At 32.1% G+C, this 20,915-nt stretch overlaps 2 protein-coding genes across 6 annotated transcripts in view; one reads left to right on the top strand and one right to left on the bottom strand.

Annotated features, from left to right (window-relative positions):
- The window catches only part of LOC125054776, a 28,978-nt gene extending 28,391 nt beyond the window's left edge, over positions 1 to 587 (top strand). For 4 of the 5 annotated variants that reach the window (XM_047656848.1, XM_047656849.1, XM_047656850.1 and 1 more), the window contains exon 12: positions 220 to 587. In XM_047656848.1, the coding sequence (XP_047512804.1) occupies positions 220 to 429 (210 nt within the window). In that variant the 3' untranslated portion in view covers positions 430 to 587. The remainder of the gene's footprint in view (positions 1 to 219) is intronic. The other variant, XM_047656852.1, reaches the window with a different exon arrangement.
- A 7,957-nt stretch (positions 588 to 8,544) lies between these two features.
- Positions 8,545 to 20,608, bottom strand: LOC125054401 (E3 ubiquitin-protein ligase Bre1). The gene is made up of 17 exons (XM_047656271.1): positions 20,384 to 20,608; positions 20,088 to 20,246; positions 19,583 to 19,769; positions 18,921 to 19,106; positions 18,234 to 18,454; positions 17,606 to 17,866; positions 16,821 to 16,994; positions 15,683 to 15,940; positions 15,129 to 15,224; positions 14,559 to 14,677; positions 13,697 to 13,850; positions 12,899 to 13,054; positions 12,116 to 12,307; positions 10,616 to 10,808; positions 9,961 to 10,055; positions 9,253 to 9,384; positions 8,545 to 8,755 (listed from the first exon to the last, which is right to left on the bottom strand). Exons 2-17 carry the CDS (start codon positions 20,238 to 20,240, stop codon positions 8,603 to 8,605), a joined length of 2,730 nt encoding a protein of 909 aa, XP_047512227.1. The 5' UTR covers positions 20,241 to 20,246; positions 20,384 to 20,608; the 3' UTR covers positions 8,545 to 8,602.
- Between the last annotated feature and the right edge of the window lie 307 nt (positions 20,609 to 20,915).

Here is a 20,915-nt window from a genome sequence, read left to right as displayed (position 1 = left end):
GCCAAGTTTTTTGTTTTACACAACGTAAGAAGCTGCAACCATTACACCATGTTCCACATGACATCTTAAGTAATAAATAATAATAAAATAAATTAAAAACAAAGATTTGTCCTCTATCGGCAGGAGGCATGGTGACTGTGTGTGGTTACGCGTGACTTAGCGACTAGTGTTCATGGTATTTAAATGTATCTTTGTTTTAAATATTTTTTTTTGTAACAGGAACTGTCATCCTGTGAGGAAACCGAACGCCGTCTCCGCTACGAAGCCGTAGAGGGCGCTCTGTCAAGTCTCTCTTCCTTGGGCTGGCCTCGACTTATGCCGTTGCGATTACGTCTCGAAAGATTAGCTTTCGCACTCGCCGCTCCGCCGAGGCCCGCGCACGCGCATAACACTTCGCCCCTAACCCCACATCCCGCTGCCTGCACTTAATTCTATTGGTATGACTTTGAATTAAACCAAGTGCGGATAAACTGCCGCAGTTATTTTAAAATGCACATCAAAATTGCCTTGTAATTTTTTTTAATAATGCCTGAATTTTGGTTGCATATTTTGAACTACCACAATAAAATTAAGTTGTCAGTATTCAGTATTAAGAGAACAAGTTTTTTAGTTTTACTTTTTATATACGGTTTTTGTTGTTAGGGGCCATCCATAAAGTACGTCACACGAATTTTAGGACTTTTGAACCCCTCCCCCCGTTTTATAACCCCCCCTCCTGATGTGACGTCACACATTTTTTAAATTTATGTATGTATTTAAAAATAATCGAGAGAAAACGGCTATTTTCTATAAATTAATTATAAATTATTAATAAATATAGATTAAGTTCGTAAATTTTTAAAATTTTTAATTCACATCCAAACTTTGCGTTTTAGTATTTTAAATTTTAACATGTGACGTCACAAAAGTATTGTCCCCCCCATGCCCCTTGTCACACGATGTCACACTTCAGTGATACCCTCCCTCCCCATTAACGTGTGACGTATTTTATAGATGGCCCCTTATTAAAACCGCGGTTTAAATGTATTCTGCGCAATTATCACTCACCGACTTTTCCATGAGCTCGTCTACGCGCAATGTCAATAGTCTGTGCCAAATATTTATATGAAAAATCTTATTTTAAAAACTAATATTTTTCATAAAGTATTTTAATATCTTGTCAAACTCATAGTAGACTTGTTTTATCTAAATATTATTTATCTCCTAAGAAGGACTAAAACAGGATGTAAGGTCGTGGGCGATCCGAAGGGGGTCATGAGCCCCTGGGACCTATACAGGTTCTCGATTGTTATTAATTCTAGATCCGCCCTTAAACGTTTAAGGTTGTTAACAGGGGCTAAGATTAGTTAGGCAAGTGTCAGAAATTATATTCGATCATAGACTTTAGATCTTTAAAAAAAGGAAGATTTTACCGATCTCGATGTGAATACCAAACGCACACAAATTCTAAATTTAATTATTAGGGTGGATTTTAGAGCAAGAACGTGTAAATTTTCTAATTTTTTTTTTAAGATTAAATACCTCTACGAATTAAAAGTTGAAAGTTTCCTAACTACTTAATAAACTAGAAACGATATACAATTGAGCTTTTAAGAATTCTGTTTATATGAAATCGTTCCTCTTGTAAAAACAATATTTTTAAAACTAAAGTCTGTATTCTAATTCGTATCTCAAGTCACAATATTAAGCGCTATCAAAAGTGTCAAACTTCATACAGAAGAAATATTTGACAGCTAAACTTGATTTAGGTTGCGTTCTAGAATACGGGTTTAAGTAAATGGCTGGAATCGTTCCAAGTTTCATCAATATACTTAATTAAATAAGAGGTTGTTTCAATAAAATACTATTAGTTATAAATTAAATCTCGCCATTGTAATTTAAACTTCGTGAACACGTTAACGGATTTTTTCTAGACAAATTACTTTCTAACATTTCAACTTGAATATTACCCCGCTACAGTGCCACATACTTTTCTTGGCCGGTAAGAGCGTCGCTGTCATGGATATTAGTATTGCCAGTAAATAAAAATTTAACATTATAAGAGGAATAATTTGAAGTCATGCAGGTTAACTTAATAATTTTTTGAAATGTCTTAATAAAACAATGTACACTAGTATCTAGAAAATACAGTTCTAGGCTTAAATAAATGTGACACAAACTTAAGAACAACTGATATGATAGGTTTTGTTAAGTACCTGTACTATTAATATAAAAAAGGGTGCGTGTACTTATGTACGCGCGTAAGAAGTTATACTTTTTTGGCATTATTAAAAATAGTTTTTGATTGCATCCAAATAATTAATTACAATTAAATAATCAAAGACGGGAAAAGGAGTCAAGTCAGTCAATAAAGTTCTGTTTACATTTGAAAAATTAAATAATTAAATATTTATTATTATTCTCTTACATTAAGTGTAACATAAATTCTATTATTATTCGAATTTTGTTTTTAAATTATGTCCAATGCCGTAGCATCTTCCGTGGGCAACTTCATTCTGTTAATTTTGTGTCACGGTGCGCGTGCATCGTAAAATTTCACTCTCATCAATTTTTCATAACGCGCCTAAAGAAGTATAACTTCAATAACTTTTAAGGTACCTAGCAATCAGAACCGTTCGATAATTAAAATTTTGCCATTGTAATTAATAATGCAAGGAATAAAAATTTATAAATTTTAGTGAAATTTTTATTAGATGTTGGTAGATAGTAAAATTATTTATTGAGAGCACGTTGTATTTGAGTGGTAACTGACAATGTCAGTGTGACATTTCAAAATGGCGGCGGTAGGACCAATTTCAGCCCTCGGCCAAGAAAAATATGTGGCACTATGTGTCTGACTCCTGAATGTCAAACACTTTTTACTTATTATTGGATTTGCCATACTCAACGCTAAGAATATAATAGACTCTATAAAGCGTTTATAACAATCTGTTGGTCATAAAAATTTATTTTTAAAAGTTTTTAATGGAACAACCTTCCACAATAGCTGATAATTTACAAAAATCGCTTTAAATCTTCAATTTCATATCATCCGTCCTGGTCAAACGTGCTTGCCAGTAGTAAATAAATCATAGGCTTTTAATAATAAGAACATAATTTTCATTAACGGCTGCATTTTCAGACTGACGTTAGCTATAATTGTAATTCACGCAAATCGATATTTTAATAAAATACACGTTTATATATCACAGGTTACGTTTACGCACTATACGTTCCGATACACAAAAGTTAATTAAAGGGGCGTCTATTGTATATTTATCGCTAGGCTGTGATTGGCCGAGGAAATGCCAGCAGCTAGCTATAAGTATGAAAATGTTTCTCCATATTCCATCAAATTTTCATTAATTTAATTTAATTATTCTTAGTACAACGTTTTTAACTAATTTTATTAAAAAAAATATATATATTCATTTGTTTCTGTCGCGTTTTCGCTTCTATGAAGAGACCTTATAAAACGTGGACTAAATAAAAAAAACATGATACACGTTAATGCGGTCAATTTAGTTTAAATAAAAGGGGATGTGAAAGCTTCATTTAAATGGCTCTTGTGTATTCGGGTATCACGAGATTAAAGTAACTAATATGTTAAGGCTCTCCCTCATTCATAAAAATAAATCGGCGTTTTTAACTACACTACTCTTTTGTCTCTTTCCGTCGAATTATGTTTACGCTGTGTTGGAAAGAGACACTTGAGAACTTTAGTTAAAACGGTGCAATTACACAGATTTTATATGAATAGACGGGAATATTTATAAGTATACAATTATCACTATTCAGCCATTTATCTAGTTAGGAGAAATTGTTGAGACTTATTGATAAAATAATCGTAGTTGGTGTATGTGAATAGTTAACGAGTTTGTCAATGTTTTCCGACACGTTACTTGGTTAAATTCCAAGGTACGTGCCGAAACCGATAAAAAACTTTTAGCAAAAGATTAACGCGGTGAAATGATGGCTGACAGCCGAGCGGCCATCTTGGTTTGATCTCCCATAATCTACGGATTATAAAGGATTGTTCGTATTTTTATTTAGGATTTTTCTTTTGTATATTTATTGCATTTTTAAATATATTTCATTCCTAACGCATTTATACTGCATTGTGTTGTGTGCAATTGTATTTTCTTTTTTGTATAAGTTCACTTGTAAAATTGTATTGCCATATTGAATATTTTGATCACAAATCATGTAAGGTGTGCCATTGTGTGTTAATGTAAACGCAGTGACAAAATTGTAAACGTACTATGAAACTCTAATTATGTTTATAGTACGTATTTTAATAGGAATTCTCTAGTCAATTGACAATCCACAAATTTGCTTGTAAGCTTTTCCGTTTTGTTTCCGTTTTAATTAAATTTGAAAGTAAGGTAATACTTTTGTAATTTTGAGACTGGTTTATCTCATTTTTGATAAGGGGAATGATTTAATTATATATGTGTGGTTCTTTAATAACTGTTCCGGGGATATTTTTGAAGATGGATAGTTATGCGTCTGCTTAATTTTTAAAGGCAAGGCTGATTACTAAACAGCAACAATGAGAATAAAAGGCCCTCGTGGTTTAAAAAAAGTTGTTTTTTTATCTTATAATTAAATCACTTCCCTTTGGTAAATATTATTATTTCTTTTGCTTGCATTAGGTGATATTGATTGTATAAAACAATTGATAGATTTGATTCCATTGCGTTTGTAATAAATACGAAATTATGTAAATAGTGTTGTAAATAAAATATCTTTTTGTAATATATTTTTTATTTATATCAACCTAAACTGTCTCTCCTAGTCAAATCATTTTATTATTTAGTTATTTATAGCATCCTAAACAAGTGTGATGAGACTTCCCTAAAAAATTTTTTGAAATAGGTCTGTTGACCTTGACACGATTGGCAGTTATAGTATAAAAGTTTCACAATGTACACTTATGAATGTCAAAAAAAAGAAATATACATTAAAAGCTGCTAATTTTACATTAACTGTCAGTTCTCAAATCAAGAACTTAGAATGGAAGAGAAGAACTGGCAATAAACTCTCCGCCACTCTTTTTAATCGCCAAGTTTTTGTTTTACACAAGTTTCTAATTATGCAACGAAAGTTATCATACTATTGTATTCATTTACATATAATTACTTACTGAGTAGTGTTGGTAGCCTAGCGGCTTCAGCGTGCGACTCTCATCCCTGAGGTCCTAGGTTCGATCCCCAGCTGTGCACCAAGGACTGTCTTTCTATGTGCGGGTTGCAAAGAACAGAATTGATAAGCCGAATTAAACTATGCGCTAGAACCAGTGTCGTCGCTATAGTGCCAATCAGTTGTTTTCACACACATGTAAAACAATGAAATCAGACATTTGCAGCACCTTCACTACCCTTCCAAACCTTAACCCTTTTCTCAAATTCTGAGAGCATTTATAAAATTCACTGATAGCATTTTTAACAATTTAAGGAATTAATAAAAAACTGTTTCGTTTTAGAGAACTTTTAATTATTACACCAGTTATTACATCGAAGGTAATTTTAGATTTCGCAGCCTTTATATTGAATTACATGAACAAGTCTCAGTACGATAGACCGAACCGGTAATTTATACAATGTATAAACGTATTATTTACAACACTTAAATTTAATTGATTTATAATAAACATTAAATTATCTACAAAAGCTTGAAAAGCGGAAACTTTAAATACTGAACCATGAACCTAAGGGTGTATATCAGATAATCTCCTAACCATGAGGTAAAGTTTTTAATCAACAGCCCGAAATGGAAATTTACGTCGTGTTTTATGGGCCACACGTCTAAGGATCTTTGGTAGTTAAAACGCATTTACAACAATGAACTTTCGCGTTTAAGAAATAGAATATAATCTTTGAATATCGTGTATTACTGTTAAGTCAATGAAGTGCCAAAATGCTCCTCAATAATACGAAATATATATATATGTATATATAATTAAATCCTATTTCTAAGAGCGGTGCTAGAAAAACACGTCGGTCCATCAACTACTAAAAGATCCTTATACGTGTTACACTTCACTGATGAATTTTACCAAATCCAATAAAAAGTTATATATCCAGATGCGATATAATATATATTAAAATAACATTTATCACCTATAAGGTGCTTCAAAATGACTACTTGCAGTATACAAAAGTAAAAAATGTTTACACCAGTGTGATAGAAATAAATATACAATATTTCACTTTAAAAACGCGGTCCATGAGAAAAATTATCATAATTTCTAACATTCACTAAGCAGAATTAACATCTACGTATACCTTAAGTATAAATACATCAGTCAGTGGGCTGCAAGCTATTTGTCTATCTACAACAATACAGATATGTTGTGAGCGTATTAGAACAATTATACAACTGTTAAATTCGATATCTTCATTCTTTCATACATTTATTGGCGCTAGTCTACTACTTTTCATCAGTAGCCCGTTATTAGAACAATTATACAAAAGTTAAATTTGATTATACAACACAGAAGTTCCTGATGTCAAATTTTTGCATATATTTCGATTAGGTCAATTCTGTCCGACACACGTCGATTGGTTCTACGACATTGTTTCCGGACATTTTCAATACAGTGTTAATTTAGAGAAAAATAACAATATTAAATTGAAAATGCGTTCAGCATAAGTTTAGGTTAGCACTATTAACTTACTAGGCTAATACTAAGCCATTTGCATTCAATAATTTAAGTAGTAGTCTTAAGGTCCTTAATAAAAATAGCAGTGATTTTATCATAAGCTCACAACACATCTACGATTCATCACTTATAACTAACAAATAAACAATACTTGTTCGATTATTTCTCAATATACAACGACACATGGGCGAACGATCGCCAAATGCATAAATTAATCGATTTCATCATTAATGGAAAATTCACTATAATACGGAATGAACGGTTGCCTCGATCTTAATCAAGATCTTTTAACTAAGAAAAAACATGAATGTATCAAAACTTGAAAAATCAACGTAATTTTAAATGAAGTATATTACTTTTGAAACAGCCTCGTAAATTCAATGGCGATTCAATTCAGCTATGAAATTTGCCATTCAAGTTCTTTCCACCAAGAATGATTCTTAAGAAAAATTAGTGTTTCAATAAATCGCTATTAATTTTACGCAGAAAGCATCGATTACAGAGGCGTGAAATTTTCTAACTACCTATTATCTACCTACGTTAAGTTTATAACATAAACATTGAAAACCAACTGAATCAAAATTCAGACAAGAATTTAGCGCGAACTATGTGACCCATATATCAAAATCCAATTCACTTTTGACGTACGGAAATCACTTAGCGTTAAATCTCCTTCTTGTTATTACCCTTAACTCTCCCCGCTAATGCCTACTTGACAGATACTCGAAAATACGGTTAGTATTCGAAAAAAGTTATCATTTAACCTATTGACAACTCTGCTACCGTTCTACGATCTCTCATCTCTCGTAAACAGACACGAGAGTAATACGAACAAAAAATTTAATTTCGAAGCTTATAAAACATTTTCCTATCGCTATTTTAACTTTTCAAATAGTAAATCCAGCAAAAGATATTAGATTTAAATAATAAATATGCCAATCGATGGGACAATACTATTTACGTTGAAGACACTATTACTTAAGTAGTTGAGATGTTTAATGCGCAAGTTATAAGTACTTGCTAAATGAACGTCAACATATACATAAGTGTATCCGTAAAATCAGATGAAATCTAAACGAAATTTTAGCATAGTTAAAAATCAATATCTCTAAGTTATAATGCCAGTTCTTAAAGGGTGAAAGAACGGACAAGAACTGGCAATAAACTCTCCGTCACTATTAAATCGGCTATCACAATGGTTATTATATATATTCACTTGTAATGAATACAATAGTGTCCTTATTATGTCATTTATATCAGAAGGATTATAATCGTGGAGCGAGATATTTAAAAAATTACGTAATGTAAACCTGCTCCATCAGTATTTAAGGCAGTTATAAACTTTTACATACTAATGCAGAATTTAAATCTATGTACATAAAGATTCGAATTAAGTCGAAAATAGTTCTTAAAACTTGTAAGCGATATTTTTAAATAAATTAATGTAAGCCAATAATATACGGCTTTGTGTATCTAATATTTTCAATAATAATGATTTCCAAATAAGTTTAAATACAAAAACATGACATGAGATCCTATTCTTATTTCCTTGTTAAATAGCATATTTTGCTAATAAATTCACGTTAAATGTGTGTACGGCGGTGGTATTAACTCTTTTTAGTTATTAGCAGTTCTTATATTTTATCGAATTATAAGAACTAAACCTTTAAATTGTTTAAATTTAACAGCGTTTTAGAAAGCCATATTGATGTGGGCGTTACCTTCACTAACCATTTTAAACACTTTTTGAATCAAATTGCATAAACCGTAACTGTTTGATTAAATTAAAAATTATATAAACAGTTATACCATCGGAAGCGGTAACACCGCGCGTAGAAAACGCTGTGCATGACTGAAGGACTTGTATCCACGGTCATGTTTAAAAAAAAAACTAAATGACAATCAACTAGTCAATGTCATTTAATTCAAAAATCGAATATCCACCTGTCTCTGTGTCATCTACGTCGATAGATATAATCTGTGGTAGTCGTTGGCTCCAAAGGCGGCGTTGCATTTTGGACATTTCCTTTGTCGCGTCTCGTAGCGCGTCCGCAGACAATCCCAGCAAAAGACGTGGAAACATTTCGTTAACACGGCGTCCTTGCGTTTTACCTAGAATTTAAATTACTTTAGTTAATAAGAATTTCTTCTGGTTAACCCTATAGATTGATGTTTTTAAACGTTGTTTTTTTAAACTTGAACCAGTTTTAACAATATAAAAAACTTATTTATGACATATAGGTTGTGACAAAATTCAAATATCGCTAGTCCCTACACTAGGGAGTCCCTAAATTATTCCGTGGTACATGGTACATGTTTAAAACAGTATTTTTTTAAAACTAACTATTACAATTACGTCTTATAAGACATTAAGTATGAGTGAATGCGTGAGTGTGTCAATGGGTGTGTATGCGCATGTGTTTGTGTTAGTTTTTGGAACTTCAAAGTCATGCCATATTAGTTAGTTTAATGCAGTTTTTCTCTTTTTTAACTTTTACTAGCAGCGCCCTTCAACGTCACTTGCGTTAATATATAGAATACACTTTACGACATACTACCAAATACTAAAAATTTACAAAAATTACAAACATTGTGAAACGATATTTTACCTTGCAAGATGGGCAAGTGAGGGTCTCCTTATATTCGCGTATCTCTTCTAGAAGCACTTCATCCATACTGCTACCAGCCTGCTCCATCTTTTTCATTCTCTCTGCCTTTCGACGGAGTATGGCTAACTCCTCCTGAAATCGTGAATAATTTATATAAAATTGAGCAAACTTAGCAGTTGAAACCAATAATCTGTGCTCTAAGACTTTTTGCAGTTGTGTTAGTTTTTAAATGAAACTATACAAAATTATAAATATCTATTTTTTAAGTGAAACTTCTTTATCGGCGTTGGAAAAAAAAAATTACCGTCATATTTATCGGTTACCCGCCTTTTTTTTTATTATTAATTAGTTATTAATCGACACTTAATATTTTAATGACAATTAAATTCATTAAATTCCTAACATATCTTGCTTTTTCCGTCCCTCTAAGTATCGGAAATCTAAACTATTAGATTTGTATAAATATGAACAACACTTAAATATTAGTTTGCCACAGAAGTTTCACTTCTGACATGTGTACTTTGTACACACTTTTTTTTTTTTTTTGTATATGTTTTAATATACAAAAAATTCTTGTTTTTTCTAAATGACAAATAAAACCAGATTTCCTTTGCCTCAGATTTTATAAAAATGATCTCAATAGGCAGGTTTATATGCCGTACAACATTTGCGTATAAATAATTATTATCAATAAATAAAGTCACTCACATGAAGTCTTTTTGTTTTGTACGCTTCTGCTTCGAGCGCGCTCGTCTTTTCGGCGACCACTTGTTGCGCCTCCTTCATTTGTGCGTGGTACTTTTCTGAAATTATTTTAATTTAATCATTACATTGAAGACTCACGCAATTTAACGTCGCCTAAAACGTCAAAATTTAAAAAATACTTTAATAGATTTACTTTGTACAAACAATATTTTTTCCAAATAATAGCAACTTTCTATAACGACAGAAAAGAGTTGAATTTGTTCATATAAACAAATAATTCGATCACCTAAGGAATCATGTTTTCGATTATACGAAATGCAATGCAAATATAATCACTAATATCATGATGTATTTTCCATCTGTGCAATTTCTTTGAAATCCCAAAGTTTTAGCGTATTTAATTGATTTTTTAAGGTACCTCTGGATGTTCTGTACTTGCCTTATAACTACCAGAAACTATAATTATTTGCAATCGAACTCAGAATCCTTGACCACTGATGCAGTAAATTTATGCATATAATATACTCCTTGTATCAAAGGTTTAGCTCGTAGAATTTTTTAAATTTCCAAAAAGAAATCTTTCTCTTTTTTTTTTTAAAAACACAATTTTCAAATAAATTTCATAAGAATGTTCAGTTATTAATTTTCAAAGTCATACCAAGATGCAATTTGAGATCAGCAGCGGATTGAGCGGATTCAATAGCCTTCCGCTTGTGCATTTCCATCGCCTGCTGCCGAAGAAGCAATTCCTTCTCCACGGCAGATAGAGTTGCTTGGAGCAATCTCTCTTTCTCTTCTAACCTTCGGGCGACCAGACCCATGGACTCTATTTGCTGGTCACGGGTGACAACCTGTTAATGACCATAGGTAAGATTTATAATAATTTATATTTACACAGAAAAACAAATACACTTTGAATTCCTCTTTCGGGATTTTGAAATCTATTAAAAATGGGTCCAACACAGCTTGCGGCTGTTAACGGTAAGACTAATATTTAGTTTTAAAAACATTATAAAACTTTTAATAAACATGTTAAGTGATATGTCGCCCATGGACACTCAAATTGCCAGAAATCTCATCGAAAGTGCGTTGGTGGCATTTTAAGAATTGGTATGCTTTTTTCTTGAAGACCCCTAAGTCGAATTGGTTCCACATAGTGGTGAGGCACATGAGGCATAAAATTAATAATTTTCCCACCCAAACCAACTAGATTTTCAAAATATTTTCATTCAGACCCTGCCAACATGAACCAGTGATCTATTCCATTAATAAATTGGTTACTTGGAAATATATAACTAAATTAGTACCAAACTGTCATGTGTCAAAAATGTATTTGACTTGACTTTGAAAGAAAAATATGTCAAGTAATGAATTTAGTTCATCTTTTTTTTTTTAACATACAGGATACATATTTAGTAAAAAAAAAATTAAATCTCGACTTACGATTCTTACTTACCTTTCAAGAAATAAACAAGGAAATTAATGCGTCACATTGATATACAAAAAACCCAAGATGCACAGTCTCGAATAAAAATAACGCTCGAAAGTGTCCCGAAACACTATTTCTGTCCCTTTCTATAACAGTATGTCTATAACAGTATATGTTACAAGCATATATTATTGCAAAATCAACCTTACGCGAATTGCTTAAAGTTGTTATTACAACGCAGTTTATACGTACTTAAAGCAATAAAATTTTACGACCGACCGTGGTCGGTAGGACAAGGTATTGAGTGGAGTCGAACATGACTTTTTTATTTACAACTATTTAACATAATTTTAAATTTATCCGACTTTTCGGGTGCTTTACAGCGTGCGTGGTCACGGTGACTAAAGACAAAAGGTGTTGGATGTTAAATAGTTGGAAATTTATAATAATACATAACTTTAATCCGGTTAAAAAGTTTTTTCTTTAAATTAAAAAAAAATGTTAAATTGGCTACCTCCTGACCTACAATTTATATAGCATAAATATATTTGTCAAAAACTACACACAAAAAATGAGCGCACAATTTAGAATGTTGCGCTCATTTTTTGAGGACGTTTTTTAGACGTTGATTGTGCATCTTGGGTTTTTTATATATCAATGATGCGTCACTATGAAATCTAGTAAAAAACATAAATCATATCCATAGTCCATTAAATATCTTTATTTTACCTGTTCCTGCAAAAGCTGTTTCTCTTCCCGAAGTAATTTATGCAGAGAATTGGCCTTAATTCTCTCCGACATCAGTTTGAAGTTGGCATCGTCCTTCTCCCTCAACTGCTGGATGAGTCTCGAGTTCTGTTCTTGCATGTCTTCGAAAGCCTGACCCGTCACCTCCATCTCATTGAGAAGGGCTTCTTCTTCCTGTAATTTATTTATTGGTTTCAATTAAAGGTGTTAAACTTTTGTGTAGGTATATATACGGAGCTGAAAATTCATAAATTTTTCAAAATAAGATTAAACAAGTGTTTTATTACCTAATTATATGCAGTTGCATACACTTTATTAAATCTCATGGCTATAGGTACATTAAATAAAATGCAACATGAAAGAAACAAAAGTCTGTTATTTGGTCTATTGGCTCGGAACCATTGATGAACCACAGATGTGTACTTAAATTGAATTGAAACCTCCTTGGTCAGGACACATTGTACTTTAATAATTAAAAAAAATATTTTAAAGCATTGTTTTGTTAGGAGAACAATGCTTTAATTTAATTTTCTTAAAGAAGTATGTAAATAAAATATGCCAATAAAAGCCTTGTAAAAAATGTATTTCATTTCATAATTAGAATATTACCGAATGAGATTATATAAAGATTATATATTATAAAAAACAAACGAACCTACAGTATCATTTCAGAAACAAGTTTTGAAAAATCTACTTTTATAATGTGGATAATGTTAGCCCGATATGGACCCAATGTAATATATAATAGTACATAAAGATGCAGACCTGTGATCCAGCAAAAGGCCTGGTGAAGCCATGCAAGGGATCTGCATTAGGCCGGGCGCAAGAGAGCTGCTTCTGGAGTTCATACTTCTGCTCTTCCAGCTGCTTGATCTTCCGCAGCGCGTCTTCGTCTGCCATACGGCGCTCCCTTTTACTTTCCTGACAATTTTTATTTATTAATACACATCACATATAGACACGGGGGAGATGGACAGAGAATAAGGGAGGAGAATAAAAAAGTAGATAGATGATATGGAAGCGTTAGCAGAAAGCTAATGAAAGAAAGTCATGGATATTTGGAAAAACCTGGAGGGGAGGAGAAAGCCTTTACGGGAAGGGATTACGATCAATGGTACTGAAGGAAGTTAGAATAACAAGAAAAATAAAAATGTATATCACAAATCTAAACTCTACATTTGTAATGATTGGAACTAAACGGACTCTTTTATTATTATATTGACATTGGTCTAATGAAAATACACTTTTACAATGTCAACTTTTATCATTTTTAATTGGAAATAAATACAGTATTAACTTTAAAGAGCTATGTTGGAGGAACTGCGCATCTGGGGTTAGACAGTTCGTTGACAAAGACAAGAAAAAAGAAGTAAAATAAGAGACAATGTATGACAGAATCTCGTTTAAGCGCTGTCAAATATGTCAAACTACACAGAAAAAATGGTTTGACAGCTAGAACTAGATTTAGAAATTTGATTCACGTTCTAGAATAAACTTCTTGTATAATTCAAGTTAGTTTTAATGTAAATTAATAATTATCTTAATTTAATTTTTAATGAATACCTGTGCCATTTTAGCTTTCTGCCTATGGTCTTCCAATTCCTGTCTGGCTTTTCGTTCTGCAGCCATCAATTGCACTTTGTCCCTCTGCTCTTTGCTTACTCCTTTGTACATATCCAGGAGGAGTTTCAGCTCTTTCTGTTCGTTTACCGCCTTCCTAAAAAAATAGTTGCAAAATAATAAATTAGACCATATTTTACATTTCTTTAAATGTGTACCAAAAATCTCTATATAAATCTAAATCACTAGGGCTTCAGCGTGTGACTCCGTCAGGTCGTAGGTTCATTCCCTAGCTGGAACAATGAACGTTCTATGTTCGTATCTAACACAAAGGTAAAGGAAAATATCGTGAGGAAATAGACACAAAAAGTCGAAAAGTGTCAGGCTTGCCTATTAGGAAAAAATTGATTACAGAACAGATAAAGAAATCTGAGACCCTGACCTAAAAGGTTGTAGCACCTCTGGTTTCTTTTTCTTTATGAATAATTTTTGACCGATTTCAAAATTAACACCTGTTTTGACCGTTATAATTGCTATACGAAATTTGAGTTTTTAAACACAATATTAAATAAATAATATAATTTGTTGAATTATATTATTTATTTAATATACATACATATTGGGAATATACAAATTATAATTCGATTTTTGCACTTCCTATATATGTACCAATTCTTGAAAGGCCGGCAACGCACTTGCGAGCCTTCTGGCATTGTGAGTGTCCATGGGCGGAGGTATCACTTAACATCAGGTGAGCCTCCTGCCCGTTTGCCTCCTATTACATTAAAAAAAAAAATGTGAATGTATATGTAAAATTTATCGAAATTATTATTATTTTTAATTCCTATAAGGTTCAAGAACATACTTGAGTTGTTGTTTGAGATCCTTAATAATGAGTTCTTGTTCCTGTATCTTAGCTCGTCCGTGGTCCTTCGGTACGGAGTGCTTAGTCTCGCCGCCACCGCTACTGGCGCCCTCTTCACTCTGAAAGGAAACTATCCTATAAACAATATTTAAAATACATTAAGTGAACACGTTATCCACGACCAGAATTAACTAGCGCCGGTACTCTGTAAGGGAGCGTTCATGTATTACGTCACGCAATTTTTTGGAGATTCTTGGACCCCCCTCCCCCCTGGTAAGCGCCGTAACGTTTTTCTGTACCCAATAGTAAAACGTAACGTTCAATTCCCGCCCCGCATTGTAACGTTTTACAAGAGGACCCCCCCCTTAAATTTGTTACATAAGTGCTGATTGTGACTTGGTATCGCGCGATATAAGTTACAGGGTACCAATGCAGTTTCTTAGTTGTTTGTGATCATGGCTTTTCCATACCAGCTTTTGTAAATTACATATATACCTTTAGCACGCACATTTTTTAAAGATTCTTTTGATAATCAACACAAGCAAAGCTATAGGTGGTCATTAAACTTACCTCGGGATCTGGCTCTTCCTTCTTAACAGCGAGAGGTTTCTCATCGGGTTGGTCTGGTGGTGGCCTAACATTGGCCTCTTCCATCTCTTTACGGAGCTGGATAGATATTTCATAAACACACATTTAGTATACACAAACATATTAGCATAACTCTTCTAGTAAATTATCAAGTAGACAAATGATCAGTTAAAGTATACACAATTTTAAGTAGGTACTAAAATTTGTTACTTTTTATTGTGAGAGGTCCATAGTAAAATAATTGTCATACAATACATCAGAAACCAGAACAGTCAAATCAGTTGCGATTGTCAATACTATTATGCAACTGAATTGCCAATGCCACGCTTACCACGAATAAGACATAAACTTTTATATCACATATAAATAAATGTTATGTTTAAAAAAACATTTTATATTCTGAATTCGGAGATTTGTCACAATTGAAACATTTGTTTCGTAAGATACAAAAACATTAACGCCGTTATTTTCCCAGAAAAAATCATTGTTAAATATTAATTGATTGCATTTGTCTTGCCAAATCTAAAAAAACATACCTTATTTAGTTCCTGACTAGAATCCTTATATTTCCGCTTATACCTATGTACTTCGCCCTTTAACTGTTGATTATGATTCTGAAGGGATGTTATCAAATGCCTCATTTCCCTATTAATCGGTCCAGTCTGTTCATTTGCTGCGAGATTCTGCTCAAACTCTATTCGTAACATCTCATACTCTTTCCGGAGTTGCCCGAGGACATCCTCCAATTGTATCATTTCTGCTCTCAACGCTTTCTGCCTTGCCAACTCTTCACTCTGAAATTAATTCTCCATTTAACAAATTTATAATAATACAAAGAAGTTTTGACCTTGTAATACATTATTAGCATTATGAATGAATTGCTAAGTGTTTTAATTTTATTAATTGTCCAATAAAATATTCTTATTACTTATTTTACAACTCACTTAAGCAAATTGCACAGTTCATGGGTCAGATATCATTTATGTGACTAAGAATAAAGAAGACTAATCTTCTGAGCGAAATGAACATTATGAAGTGCTAATAAATTACAAAAAAATATATTTAAGGAATCGCCACACTTTAAAAAGTAATAAAACCTAAGTGAGTAATATTTTAGAAAACCCCCTTAAATGTTTAACGCAATATAAACTGAAATTTACTGACTTTTGGCTCGCACAAAAACGTACACTAACATTTTTTAATTTGGTGGTACATACTTAATTAAATCCTCACTTAGGCTGAGTGGTTCCGGCAAAACAATATTTTTTTTGGACCAACCTTCTCATAGATGATTAATGAAAGTGACACTTAAATATCCCATGTTTATATTACTTTAAACATATATATTAGAATAAGCACTTTTTAACAATAGGCAAAGAAAAAAAAATAGTAAATTTAAAAATAACAAGATGCACACATAAGATGAATGGATAGTAGATATAGAAGCATTAGCAGGAAGCAAATGGAGAAAGAATGCCATGAAAATAGAATTAAAATGCTGGAGGAGGCTTTTACCCCTGAAGGGGTTTAATCCAGAACCCCTCAAAGGAATATCAAAGGAAGTTAGTATAAGGAGTAACAAAAAAGATATATTAATATAACAAACTGTAAATTGTCAACAATTGATTGGAAATAAACAGGCTTTATATTTATAACAATAGGCAAAAATCTCACCTCCATTATTTCTATTTGTCTCATATGTAGGTTCTTAGCATTTTGAAGTTGTAGTCTTGTTTCATCCAACGCAGTCTTCATTTGCATAGACTCATTGTAGAGGACAGAGAATTGACTCTGAAGACATTTATACTCTGTCGTCTCTACTATCACAGATTCTGGCAATTGGCGTATCTGTACATTTAATTAATATTTAACACCTTTAGGCTATTTTCATTGGTTTAGTTACAGAAACTATAAAATAACACTTTAATTTGTATCAGATTTATAAGTCTACTTTTGTACCTAAAACAAACAAACCTTACTTTGCTAATACAAGCTAAGCTGATCCTAATAAATAATAAAAATATTATAAGTAACTAATTACAAAAATAACAGAAATCCATAGAGATATTATCTTAATTCACAAAGACTCATGCAACTCAGACTCATCATAATGTTAAAAAATTTATAGATGTAATTCGATTTTCGCCCGTGTGGATTTCAAGTATTTTGTTTTTTTTTTGTTAACATTAAAACATAACAAATCTCTACACTATATATTGGTGAAAACCGTTCAAATTAGTCAAGTAGTTTTTGGGGTTATTATGTTCCTAAGGTGTTAGCAATTCATTACCAAAAACCAATCTTCTACAACACTATTCAACTAAAGCCATTGATGTATGCTTCATTCAACAACAAGCATTACTTACTCATTACCGAAAAATAATTTATTAATTTAACTACACATTTATTTATATTTCCCAATTTTTAGCCCATCACTAATTATTATTATGATTACTTACATCCATTTTCAATTTCTCCAATTCCTTCAATGTATCCCGATGTTGTCTATGTAACCTGTCCAGTTCTGCCAGTCTATTATTAGCTAATTCCCTCTGCTCTTCCAGTTCTGCCGCTATGTCTTCCAGCTTGGCATTAGCCAACGCTGAATGGGGTGTGGGAGCACAAGTAGTAGTGGCTGTTGTGCCTGATTGATGGTAGCTCTTTAATTTCTCAATTGCTTCTGCTAAGTGATTCTCTAGCTTATCATTTCGGGAACGAATCTAAAATAGACAATAGTGTTAGTATATATGCCTTATTTGTTCCAATATGTTTGAATTTTGTTTGTCTTAAATTCTGTACTCCTTTAATGGCGTATAAAAGAGACAAAACTACATATTTGTTTTCAAGTATGTAGCAAGCAAGTTTTCCACATTAAATGCAATTTAAAATTTAGGTGTTTTTACGTTGTATAAAAAAATGATTAATAAATCAAGTAATTCACAAAAGCTATACAAATAAAACATGATTTAATTTGCCACATTTAGTCAACCTTTAATTCCACATAGAAGGAAGAACATTACTTAAGTTGATCAATGTTTTCATCCCGTACACTTAGCAAAACAGCACTCTACTACAAAAATCAAATACCTTCATTAACTCATATTGCAGGTCATCAATCTGGTTCTTCAACTCTGCATTCTCAGTATCCCGACTGTTGACTGCGTCCTGTAACTGGGCAACTCTCAATGTCATGGTATGATGGCTCTCATGTAATGTGGTACTGAGGGCTTGGAGGCGACGGTTCTCTGCAGTAACTTCCTCATTTGTTGCCCTTATTGTTTCATCAAGGGACGGAGCTGGGGCACCTTCTAGATGCAAAAATATGTATTTGATCATGAGACAATCTAAATTCTTTTAATTTACAATAGTGTTGCTTTAATTCAATTAAAGATGAGGTCTTTTTAAAAAACTGTTAAGTAGTTTTAACAAAAAACCTGTGGTCCAAGGTAATTGTTTTTGTGCTATGGTATCTACTAAGTCTGTAAAATTAAAGCAAAAACATGTTCCATTACAACCAATACACCTGTGGTGTTTATTTAATTTAATAACGAAATTCAGACTTACAGGTGAGTAATTAATTATCATTATAATGCAACAGGCAAGAAATGCCTAACTTAAATTTTTTATTAATGAAATTGCCTTCCTTCTGGCATTCTAATATATTATTCAACTCTCCATGGGTAGCAGTATCATGTAATATCAGTTGAGCCTCCTGCTCTTTTATACTCTTTTACAAACAATAATTTCCATCTGATTTACGAATTAATTACATACCGTCACCCTCTCCTTTTATTGCCCTCCATATTTTATCATTTCTCTGCTGCAGCCTGTCAAAAGCCTGTAACACTTTTGCTACAGCTCTTTTGCTCACTTGTACTCTGTTTGCCAGTTGAGCGTCCAGTTCTTCTTTATCCCAAGTTGATAATTGCATAAGAAAGGATGTGGTTGCTTCATTCTCATCTGTAAAATGATATTGATTTAGCAAACTAACTTTAATAGAATCCAAACTGTACAAAGAGATTAGATTACACAATTGTTTTCTTACAAAACATGGTTTCTGATTAGTTGATCCAATCCATATATAACCTGTAATATAGAAATCCGTTTCTAAAGAAAATAAGTTTCAGTAAAATCAGTTTCCTTTAAAGCAAAATAAACAGTAAAACAGTTGCAGAAACATTTTCCCATTGAAGATTACATCACATCAATTTTTACAGTCAAAAAACAATTTCATGATGATAGAAAACAATAAGTCCACTAATTAAGACTGTTAAAACAGATTTCTTTAGTATTTAACTTATTATAAAAATAGTAGTAAAAAAAAGTATATATGCATGCTCTAAATTTAAGTCAAAAATTTTTTATAATAATATTTGATCAAGATATATTGCTGTAATAAAACATTGTTTATACAGATTATACAAAAAAAATATTACTTTTGTTCTCAGATTCATCAGCTGTTTCTGCATCAAACCTTTGCAACAATACTCTAATATCTTCATTTAATAAATTCCAGTATCTGTTGACAACACATAATACAGCATCATCCTGGGTCTGGCGCTTCTCTAACTGTTCTATCCTAGCTCGTAGCTCAGCCTCACACCTATGGCGTTGTTCTATTCTCTGAAACATAGGAAATAAAGCCACATAAGAGAATTTAAGATATTCTAAGTAATTGCAATGAAAAATGAAATTAATTTACAATAGCCCATTTCATATTAATTAAATTTTTGATAACTGTGCATTGCCTATACCATATTTTCAATTTTTATTAACTTTTCTTAGTTTTCTCGTTATTTTCCTACCCTTAACCATACAGAAACTAAAATACCTTAAGATACAGCTGATTAGATATTTTGGCTTAAATTTACACACAACTTAATGATTTTCATAGAAGAGATACCTATCAATAATTTCAATCTGAAAAATGGATATAATCACCTGAGCTAACTTTTTGTTCTGGAATTGTAGGACTTTTATGTCCATTTCTTCCAGCGTGGACACTGAACCTATTAAGTGCGGTTCAAAGTGAACCTTCTTAATCGGCGGTTGATTGCTGCCATTACCGCTATCTTCAGCTGTACGTTTCGACATCTTGGCCTTAAATATTTAAGAAATATACTTGTATGAAGAAATACATATTGATTATATTAAGCAGAGAAATACAAATGCCATTTATAAAAGCAACATCGCATTTAAATAGAAACTCTCACCATTTGGTTGGTTAATACACTTACCTGCTTGTCAATAATGACAACCTAATAAAATTCTATTAAATTAATATGTCGTAAGTGTGGAGGGATTTACGATAACTAACCACGCTAAATTTTACCATTTTTTTAAATTATTTATAAAATAGCAGCTTTAATACACAATTTCTACAGTTTCTATGACAGAAAACGTAACCATTAACCAAGTACCAACTCGACTCTCCCTCCTTCGCACAAAAAACTAACCATAAACCAACAGCGATCAGTGTTGCCCATTCGCTCTTAATGATATTTTGTTCTTGTTGCATAGATAGTAGCATGGCTTTGATAGATAGCATTGTAGCATACTTTGACCGCTAGTTTTTTTCAATCTATAATAATGTAAGATGTTTTTTTTATTTCAGCCTAAAGGTGTACTAGAAAAAAAAATAACAATTTTAACAAAAAATGATAAAAATTATACAATTCAGGAATTACAGAAAATCGATTACATTTTCGATCATAGTCGTAGATTTTTACATTTCGACTTCGCATTGCATTTTGTGTACCAGCCCAAATG

This window comes from Pieris napi, chromosome 12 (assembly GCF_905475465.1).
Source record: "Pieris napi chromosome 12, ilPieNapi1.2, whole genome shotgun sequence".
Taxonomy (NCBI): Eukaryota; Metazoa; Arthropoda; class Insecta; order Lepidoptera; family Pieridae; genus Pieris; species Pieris napi.
This window is presented reverse-complemented; position numbering and strand designations above follow the sequence as displayed.

Excerpts from the sequence above, each read along its gene's own strand:
- LOC125054401 (XM_047656271.1), bottom strand. The coding sequence starts at position 20,240 with ATGTCGAAACGTACAGCTGAAGATAGCGGTAATGGCAGCAATCAACCG. Across the intron at positions 17,867-18,233 it reads TGCAATATGAGTTAATGAAG|ATTCGTTCCCGAAATGATAA; the intron begins GTATTTGATTTT and ends TGTCTATTTTAG. Across the intron at positions 16,995-17,605 it reads TGGAGAAATTGAAAATGGAT|ATACGCCAATTGCCAGAATC; the intron begins GTAAGTAATCAT and ends TTAAATGTACAG.